Source organism: Phascolarctos cinereus, unplaced genomic scaffold (genome assembly GCF_003287225.1).
Source record: "Phascolarctos cinereus isolate Bilbo 61053 unplaced genomic scaffold, phaCin_HiC Scaffold_2;HRSCAF=192, whole genome shotgun sequence".
Lineage (NCBI taxonomy): Eukaryota > Metazoa > Chordata > Mammalia > Diprotodontia > Phascolarctidae > Phascolarctos > Phascolarctos cinereus.
Window position 1 is genome coordinate 17,324,710 of NW_027555625.1, and position 10,659 is coordinate 17,335,368.

The 10,659-nt window shown below is 44.6% G+C and overlaps 1 protein-coding gene across 1 annotated transcript in view; it reads right to left on the reverse strand.

Annotated features, from left to right (window-relative positions):
• DPYSL2 (dihydropyrimidinase like 2) overlaps positions 1-10,175 on the reverse strand; it is a 144,918-nt gene extending 134,743 nt beyond the window's left edge. The window contains exon 1 of the mRNA XM_021007722.1: positions 9,689-10,175. Within this exon, the coding sequence (XP_020863381.1) occupies positions 9,689-10,042 (354 nt within the window). The 5' untranslated portion in view covers positions 10,043-10,175. The remainder of the gene's footprint in view (positions 1-9,688) is intronic.
• Positions 10,176-10,659: the final 484 nt, after the last annotated feature.

Here is a 10,659-nt window from a genome sequence, read left to right on the forward strand (position 1 = left end):
AACTGGCAGAGATAGTAAGTGGCAGCACCAGGATTTGGATCATACACCTAAAGCTGGAAAAGAACTAAGAGGATATCTAGTTAAACCTTCTCATTTTACCAGTGAGGAAAGTGAGGCCCAGGGAATTTAAGTGACTTGTCCATGGTCACAGAAGTAGTAAACACCAGTGGTAGGATTTGAACCTAGGTCCTCTGACTCTGGAACCAGTGCTCTTCCCACTGCATCCAATGCTTCCCCTTGTTTTAGGGAGAATTCGGAGGAGGGAGCATTAAAGGACTTGGTGATTTCCCAAAGACAATGTAAGCCAGTCTCTTCCTCCTATTTAATTCTCAATCCAATTAATTGTCCATTTGTCATGTGTGTCCAAAATACATGGATGTTTCTATAATTTACCCACAGGAAGGAAAGGAGCATTTATTAAGTGCCTACCATGTGCCAGGCCCTGGGCTAAGTATTTTACAAATATTATCTCATTTGATCCTAACAACCCTGACAAGGAGATACTATTATGATCCCTATTTTAACAGGGTGAAGTGATTTGTCCAGGGTCACAAAGCTAGTAAGTGTCTGAGGTCAGATTTGAACTCAGGTTTTCCTTACTCCAGACCTGTTACTCTATCCACTTCACCATTGAATTCCCTCTGCCATAAGTTAAATACAGGTAAGAGGTATGGTTGTCTCAAATTTTTTTTGTTGTTATTCAGTTGTTTCAGTCACGTCCAACTCTTCATGACCTCATTTGGGGTTTTCTGGGAAAAGACACTTGACTGGTTTGCCATTTCCTTCTCCAGCTCATTTTATAGATGAGGAACTGAGGCAAACAGGATGAAGTGACTTACCCAGGGTCACACAGCTAGTGAGTGTCTGAGGCCATATTTGAACTCAGAAAGATGAGTCTTTCTGGCTCCAAGACCAATACCTTTATCCACTGTGCCAACTAGGTGCCCATATCAAAAATAGGCATGCTTTGTTCACATGTTGTTGTTGGCTTTTCCACTTGGAGGATCACACAGATAGTATATGGCAGAAACTGACTTCAAACATAGATGTTAATATTCAAAGACCAGTGTTCTTTCCAAGAAAAGCCCATCACTGAAATGTCCTCAGGGCCTCATCCCAAGCTAGCACAGGAGCCATTGGTATTTGGATGAGTTTCTCTTGTGAAAAGATGGGGGGGGCGGAGAAGGGAGGGAGGTGAGGTCCAGGAATCTTAGAGTGATTTATGAAGACAAAGTACATTCTGTTTATGATTATTATTATTATTGTAATAAACTTGTGTCTGTCTGGCTCTTTCCACTAACAATATGCTTTCAATCCATTAACCCATCCCAACCTCATGACAACCCTGCAAGGAAAAACGACCTCAGCCAGCAGACTGTGTGGCAAGTGGACACCCAAGCTTCCCTCTGTCTTTTGTTCGCTGGAGACAGACAGAGATAAATTGGCAGTGTCTGGAAAGCGTACATGGGATGTAGAACGTATAACCTGCCAGATGAGGTTGGGCCTTGAAATTCACCCAATCTATCTCTGACAATGTATTATGCCCTAATGAGCCTGATTTCCCTTTCCCTTCCCAGTGGAGTTGGGAGGTACTGGCTGTCTTCAACAAGACCCTAAGCACGGCCTTTCTCTTCTAGGGGAAATGTTCTTCCCACTCTACTTTTTTCGGTTAAGGAAAGAACACTAGAGTTGGAACCAGAGGACATGAGTTCAAAGCTCAAAGTGTGTGTAATCTTGTGCAAATTAGTTACTTTGCTAAGCCTCAGTTTCCCCAACTCTAAAATAAAGAGGTTGGGTTAGATGGTTTCTAAATCCCCTTCCAGCTCCAAACACTGTGAATCTATGATCCTGTTATTTTCATGACACGTTCAATTTCAATTCACTGCTTACAATTAATAAATGAATTAAAAAAATCTGTCAGTGAATAAGCATTTTTCCTTTGATCAGCACTGGGAATACAAAGCCAAAAACATGCCCTCCCCAAGCATTATAGGAACCACAGCTAGAAAGGCAAAATGATAGTTGTCACTTTAAATAGTAAATCACTGGGAATAATGGCTAGCATTTATATAGCACCTACTATGTGCTAGGCACTGTGCTAAGTACTTTATCATTATCTCATTTGATCCTTTCAATAACTCTGGAAAGTAAGTCCTATTATACCCATTTTGCTGATGAGGAAACTAAGGCAAACAGAGATCAAAACAAGTATCTTGCCTAGGGTCACACAACTAATAAATGTATGAGGCAAGAATCAAACACAAGTCTCCCTGACTCTAGATCCAGTGCTCTAACCACTGCACCACCAGCTGCCTTATTACTATTAACTTGTAAGCAAGTCATTTAACCTCTCAAGTTCCCACTTGGCTCATCTATAAAATGAAGAGACTCTAAGGCCCCTTTAAAATCATAATTTATTATCTATATTCCCATGAATACTATGAAGGAGAGAGAGAGAGAGAGAGAGAGAGAGAGAGAGAGAGAGAGAGAGAGAGAGAGAGAGGAGAGAGAGAGAAAGAGAACAAAGGGCATCAGGACAGGCTTCCTGGAGGAGGTGGTACCAAGCTGGGCTTTCTGAAGTGGCTGGGTGGAAGGTGTGCATTCCAGAAATGAGGCAAACATATGCAAAGTCACAGAGATGGGAGGGGGAACATCATGGAACCATGAGTTCTGTGTCCATCGTCACCTGAGGACCAGCCTAGCTAATATGAAGAAGTTCATCAACAGAAAATAGTCATTTGGGAGCAGGACAACTTCAGCAAAAAGCAGGCCTGGGTGCGGCACCATAGTGGGGGATTCTGGGAAGTATGAAGACGTGGAACACATGGAGAAATAGGGGAAAGGAGTACCCAAAAGTGAGGGAGGGGCAGAGTAGAGAGTTGTAGGGCAACAAAAATTTGTCAATTCTCAAAAGCTCCCAGACCTAGTAAGTCTGGGAGTAGTTACAAATTGAGTGGGCAGTGCTCCCACAAATAAATTCACATGTTATAACAACATAGATGTAGAATGATTAGGATCAGAGAGACAGAGCTAGAAGGGAGCTCAGAGGTCATCTATTCCAACCACCTCATATAAAGATGAGAAAAATGAGGCTAGAAAAATTCAATGACTTCCCAAGGTCATAGGTCAGAGAAGCATTGATGTGGATCTAGAAGGGCCTTTGGAGGCCAACTAGTCCTCTCTCCAATTTATTTAGAAGAAGCTGAGGTGCAAACAGAGTAAGGAACTTGTCTGAGGTCATACCTGTAGTGTGTGCTAGGGCTGGATTTTAATCCAGGTCCTCTGACTTCAAATCTGGAGTTCTTTCTATTGAACCACATTATCTCTCTAATACTCCAATATCCCTTTATTATCCCTTGGATTCATTTAGCATACTAACTAACGCACTATTTGGGAGGGAACTGGTGCTTCTCTGACCCCTATTTCTCCATTGATGAAGGCAATGAGAGGGAACTAAGTGGAGAAAAGAATCACAGTGACTCAGGGGCCGATTGCACACTTCCTGAAAATGTTTTGGTAAAAACATTGAGTGTGCGTAGCATACACCACCATCTGAATGCACAACTAGTTCAGATCATTGGGAGTGCAATGAAAAAGCAGGCCTTGTATCCACTGAACTCCTCTTTCCCTAAGTAGGGAACCAGGAAAGCTAGATTCAGCACCATGGTCAGGGGCTCCTATTGCAGTCGCCCTGCAAGAGGAATGCATCCAGTCTTTCATCATAATTACCCTGAACCATGCTTCCCATTCTTCTCCCTTGCATTTAGGCAAAGAGGTAGAAATGAAGTTTGGGGGCCCAAGTCTTCTCCTCAATAGTACCCTTGTCACCATTCTAAATTCATTAAAAGACCCTTCAAGGGATAAGATGTCTACCAATGATGAACGATCTAATCCAAATTAATTCAATAACCACTATGCTGATATACATCAATCAATAATCTATCAGACTAATTCTCTTTGGGACCAGTAGACCCAAAGCATGATGGCCTGTTGGACAAAGGAGAAACAAATCTTCCCACTTTGTAATCTCTTCTTTGACCTAGCTACCCCTGAATCAGAAGCCAACATTTCAGATCATAGAACATTGGGTCTTGAAGAGAACTCAGACATCATCAAGTGTAATCACCTCATTTTACAAATAAAAAACGTGCTGAGATATGTGAATGACCTTTTCCAAAATATTCTATCTCCAGAATCTTGTCCCTGCTTAATCCCATGAAACTCTATCATTAGAGTACCATATTTCTAACCCACGTTTTCAGAATGACCTCACCCCTTCTCAGTATTTTCTCTATATTTGCCCATATTTAGAGACTCGTTTATTTAAGTAGCTTCCTTTTCTAAAGTTCAACCCCCCTCAAAGGCCATCTGTTCACACAATAGCATGAATATGGAATGGGGGTTTTAACTGGGAATGGGGAAAAAGGGAAATTTTTTTTGAAGCATAGAGCACTTACAGGAAGGGAATACCAAGGTAGGGCATCAGAGTGAGCATCTTTGGGTAGCATTATGAGAGTTGGAAGGCATTGGGCATATGGCACTGGGGGAAAGAAGCACTAAGAGGTGAGAGAAAGGTAGTGGAAATTTCCCAAATTAATAATTTTCTAGTTTAGCAATTTTGCTCAAATTCACACGTTAAAAAACATATTTTCAAATGTTTAAAATGTTGTCATACAGGAGAGGTCAGTGGAAAGAATGCAAGATTAAAATCAGAGAACCTAGGTTAAAAATCTCACTTATAGACTTACTTAACAGCCTTTGTGACCTTGAACCTTTGTGACCTTTTACATCTCCAGGTTACTTCCTCCTCTGTGAAATGGGGGTGAACTAGATGGTCACTACAATTCTTTCCAATTTGAATTCTATGATCCTAAGAATTAGATTTCTTCTTCTTAGCTTCAGAGGGCAGAACTAAAACTGCTGGGAAAGAAGGTAGAGAGGGTCCAATGTGGAAATTAGACCCTCTGCATGTGTGCACACAAGCACACGCAACATTCACACTTTGTTGTTCAGTCATTTTAGTTGTGTCCAACTCTTCATGACCTCATTTGAGATTTTCTTCACAAAGATACTGGAGTGGTTTGTCATTTCCTTCTCCAACTCATTTTACAAATGAGGAAACTCAGGCAAACTGGGTTAAGTGACTTGCCCAGGATCACACAGCTAGTGTCTAAGGATAGATTTGAACTCGAAGATGAGTCTTTCTGATTCCAAGCCCAGTGATTTATCCACTGTACCATCTTGCTGCCCCTGCACACTTTATTTTATTGAGAAAATTGAAGCTCTAAGAAGGAAAGGGTCTTGCCCAATGTCACAAAATTAATTTATGGCAGAGTAAGGACTTGAATTCAGGTCTCTTAACTCAGTCCACTCATTGCTTCCTGATGTAAGTGTGCAGATGCCCTAAAACATGAGATTTGATTCATCCAGGCCTTCTCACCTACCAGACTCAGGGCCCCTGTGGTATGAAAATCTCTTTCCTCAGAGTGGTAGAAAGACCAATACACATACACTGTTGGTAGACTGTGAATTGGTTTAACCACCCTGGAAAACAATTTAGAATTATTCTAACAACAAAATATATAAATATCTATAGCTTTTGGCCCAGATATTCCAATGCTAGGGTTATACCCTAAGGATGTCAAAGATAAGAAGGTCTATATGCACACAAATATTCATAGTAGCACTTTTACCTAGTAGCAAAGAACTGGAAACAAAGTAGATGCCCATCAATCAGATGACTAAGCATATGTTAGTGCAGGAATGTAATGGAATAATACTATGCTGAAAGAAACAATGAATTCAAAGATGTGTAGGAAGACAAACACAAACTGATACAGAGTGAGGTAAGCAGAACTGGGGGGAAATGTGTTCAGATGACAACAATTTAAACAGAAGGAAGAGCAACGGCAACAGAGCTGTGTGCTGTCTAATTATAGTGACCAAGCTTAGCCCCAGAGAAGAAGCAATGAAATGTACTTGCCTCCTTTTATCAGCAAGGTGGAGGACCATGAGGATGGATAATTGCTTATACTGTCTGACCCAACTGATGAGCTGGTTAGTTTTAGAGGACTATGTTTTTCTCCTTTTTTATGGTTTGTTACTAGGGGAGGATTGGGAGGGTCAGTCAGTCATTTTTTCAGTCATGTCCAATCTTTGTGACCCCATTTGGGGTTTTCTTGGCAAAGATACTGGAGTGGTTTGACATTTCCTTCTCCAGCTCATTTTACAGATGAGGAAACTGAGGCAAGCAGGGTTAAGTGACTTATCCAGGGTCACACAGCTAGTGAGTGTCTGAAGCTTATTTGAACTCAGGTCTTCCTGACTCCAGGCCCAGCACTCTATCCACTGTGCCACCTAATCATTAGCAAATGTGACATAAAAATAAAAGATATCAATAAAAATTAGACTTCAAAAAAGTCTCCTCTCCCCTCCTCAGTGACTTGTTGAAGTCATATATTTGAGCTATGAATGGAAAAGCTATATTTACAGTATAAATAGTGTTGTACTTGGTGTAAAGAGATCAGGGTCCTATTCCAAGCTCTGCTACTTATGAGTAATATAAGTTTGGACAAGTGGCTTCTCCTCTCCTGGCCTCAGTTCTTCATCTATAAAGTGAAGGAAGATGGACCAAGTTGTTTCTAAGATCTTCTCCAATCCTGTGACTATCTGATCGTGCACTGACAAGGATTCAGGAATAAATTAGCTGTCAAAATAGTGGGAGCTCTTTGCTTCTTGCCTCTGATCTTGTCTGCGCGTAGTTGTTTTCATGTTGTTTCTCTGATGATACTTTGAGCTACTTGAGGGCAGGCACAGTGTTTTTGCTTTTCTCTATATCCTCAGTATTTAGTATAGTGCCTGGTAAATAGTGAGTGCTTAATAAATGCTTGTGTGTAGAAAAATCTATCAATTCATACAGGGAGATACATCAGATTCCTTTTTTTTTTGTCTCCTGCATAGAAACAAAGCAGTTGAGCACTGAATGAGTTGATCTATGGTTTCTCATAGTTACTCTTTGTCCTGAATGCTCATGTATTGTAGGAACAGTCCTTATTGACATGGGAACAAGCCAGAGAATGCAGACGATGACCTGGGAAATTCAAGACAAAATCACACACACACACACACACACACACACACACACTGCTCTAAATATACAAATAATTGAGGTACTTGCTGGGTCTGAGAACTGAAAAGGCCTCAGTCTACAGTTGAGGTTATTGTCTCAGGTCTCTGCTCCCCTTTGTGGAGTCAGAGCGTCCCAAAGATATTCCTGGCATTGCCCATTTGCACATTAAGATCATCCTCAACTTCTCTGGAAGTCAGGCCATATTCACACCAGTGCTTCTGGTAATCAACAGCATTGGCCTCTAAAGGGCTGCCAAAGCATTTGGGCTATTAGCCCATATTCTAAATGTAGCCCTTTACACATGTGGACCCCCTTCCTCATCAGTGGGGATGCCTGGACAAAGCCATCATCTTTCACTGTTTTGGTTGTTCCTCTTTCTCTAGCCTGAATTTGCATTCCTACTGGCACAAGCCTCATTAAAGGGACTAACACAAGTTATAAGGTCTTATGTCAGTGAATCACTGGGAAGAAAAGACTGTATGGCATTCGAAGCCTGCTCTCCCTGTGAAAACCAAGAACTTTCTTTCCTCGTTGCTTACAAACAGCAACCCGGATACTGGTCTTGGACCCAAATGAAGTCAATAGTTGCCAACCTCGAAAAAGTGTAGTGTTGTGCATAGAGGGCTGGTTCAGACATTGGGAGGGAATGGATTTGAAGCTTGATATGCCTTTCACACTTACTAGCTGTGTGACCAGGGGTAATTCACTTAGTGATTCTGAGTCTCAGTCTTCACATTTGTAAAATGGGGACAAGAAAACATATACTCACTAGAAAGTTCTGGTAAGAAAGAGCTATGTAATGTCAGTTTCTTGTTAATTTTTTGATCCATATCTGTGATTTCACTTAGGGAACCTTCAATGTGGAAATTCCCTCCACTGATCCTAATCAGTAACTCAACTATTACAGTACTATGATCTTGGTGAGTTGCTGGTGTAGTGAGAGGTTAGGTCTCACTGATAATATATGTCAGAGCCTAGACTTGAACCCAGGCCTTCTTAGCCTGGCCAATTATCTACCTCACTAGGCTTCATCTCCATGTATTACATCAGGAAGATGGATTCATCTTCCCATTGCACTTACCATCCAGAGCTGTACTTGGCTTATCATCCCCAGCATCTAACCCAGTACCTGACACATTGGAGGGCTTAATATATTCTTATGGAATTCAGCTGAATCATGGTTCCCTATAGTGTTCAAGGCTGGACCGAGCACTCTCTGAGGGCAAGAACTCCCCTTTGAGCTTCTTTTGTGTCCCCTATAGGATGCACAGCATGGGCACAATAGTTAGTTGAATGACTTTCCACCCCATCAAAAGTACATCCAATGTAAAAGACACTGGCAAGTGGTCATGCTATCTACCCATGTGCAACATCTGGGGAGGAGGCAAGGATAGCCTCCAGAAAGGTGAGTGTCCTACAGAGGAGAGAACTTTAGGTGAAGTGTTTGTGAAAGGTCCCCATTGGTCAGGTATAATCTTGGCAAAGGAGCTTATGAATGGGGGTTCCATATGTCAGCCCTCTTCTTTTACCCCATTAAACCTAGCACATAGAGATGTCTGACTTGTGGTCTCTGTCCTACTGGAGAATCCTCTTTGGCAAAGTGGTTTCTTAATCTCAGGACTCCTTCCTCACCCCCTCCCCAGCACTCCTCCCAAAAGGGATCTGGAGCATGGTCCTGCGACAGCCTTCAGTGAGATACTCAGCAGAACTTTATTCACCACCTGGGTTGTCTAAAAGCTACTCCATTTCCTTGGCCAAAATCCATATACTCCCTGGCTCTTAAAAGGCTGCAAATAGGAGTTGGGGGGGGTGTCTTGAAAGTCTCCCAGTACAAAAAAAAAATGGTTAGCTGACCATGGTCCTGGAGTGACAGCTGCTAGAGGACTCAGGGTGGGGCAGATGGAGGTATGGACAGATGGAAGAGGGTGGGGGTGGGGAGCCAGAGAGAGGAGTCAGGGCTCTGGGCTGCCGGGTGGGAAACTATCTGATTCCTCGGCTGCCCTCCCTTGAGCTGACATGGTAACCCAGAGGGAACCGCGTGGTGTGGAAACAGCCAGATCTCCAATACCATGCTACTCTGGCTGCATTTTCAGGATCTGCATCCAAAAAAAAAAAAAAAAAGGGTGGGGCATTCTGCTACAACCGCCATCCATGGCTATGGCCAGGAGTGGGATCAGATTGTAATCATTCCAAAGGATGCTGATGCAGGTTTCCATCTGCCTGCGTCCCCACTCCCACCTCCTTCCAGCCCTGACATTTTTTTTTAAAATTCCTTCCCTAAGGTGGGGCATCGCTGAAGGGATACAGCATCTCTGGCGCACGAACTATCCTCTCCTCTCCTGCATGCAGGGAGGAGTGGGGCTGCCAGTAGGTGTGTGTGGATGTGGGCGTGGGCGTGGGTGTGGAGGGGGAGTCAGATTCCCGGAAGGGCAGCAGGCTGCAGCAGGGGACCCCCTCCCGACGCCTGCTGGGGGTGCGGCCTCTTCTCCAGTGGGAAGGGTGGTCTCCGTGTAGCGCCCCAGTCTGCCCCTCTCCCCAGCCCACCTTCCCTAGACCCACCTGGTCGTTGATGTTCTGCAGGGCTTCCTTGCCCGTGGCCCTCCGGATCTCCACCTTCCTCCCGGACGATTCAACAGATGGCTGGCGGCCGGGGCCGTGTCGGGAGTAAGGGGGCTGCCCGTCTGAGCCCAGGTGGGCCACGTCCCGCTGCTGGGCCACCACCTGACCCGAGCCCCTGCCCACCGACAGAGAGTCGAAGTCGATGGTCTTGTTCTCTGACGAGCCTTCCACTGGGCAGAACATGCCGCAGAATTTCTGCCGGGGCTTGGGACTGCCCGAGCCCAGGTTTTTGAAAAAGGCTGGGACCTCCTCATCCTCCCCCTGCTTCCCTGACGAGCCTTTCCTTTCGGCCATGGCTCCGCCGCCGCTGCTGCCGGGGGCTCCGGGCACTGCTCGCTGGCTTTGCCTCGGCTAGCTGTGCAGCTCTGCTCTGGCTTTGGCTCGCTGGGTGTGTGGCTCTCTCTCTTTCTCCCTGCCTCCCTCCTCTCCTTTTCTTCTCTCTCTCTCTCTCTCTCTCTCTCTCTCTCTCTCTCTCTCTCTCTCTCTCTCTCTCTCTCTCTCTCTCTCTCTCTCTCTCTCTCTCCCTCCCCTCCTTCCTTCCCTCCCTGCCTTTCGTCCTCTCTTTTCCTCCCTCCCCTCCTCTTCTCCCTTCTCTCTCCCTGTCCCTCCCTCCCTTCCCTCCTTTCTTCTCTTCTCTCTCTCCGTCGCTCTTTCCTTTCCTCCTCCTTCCCTCTCCCTATCTCCCCTGCAGGAAAATCCGCTGGCTGCCAGCCGGCTGCTGCTTTTTCCAGAATGCAAGGTGTTACCGAAAGGAAGAATTCCCACTCTCCTGCCCCGACCCTTGCTTTCTCTACCCTGTCTCCTTCCTTTCCTCTCCCACGCTCGGGGGAACTGAGCTGGCCTTAGGGTGGGGGGCGGGCAATGAAGTTCTGCCAAGAAGATTGGATTCTGCCGCTGCAATGGGGAGGGGG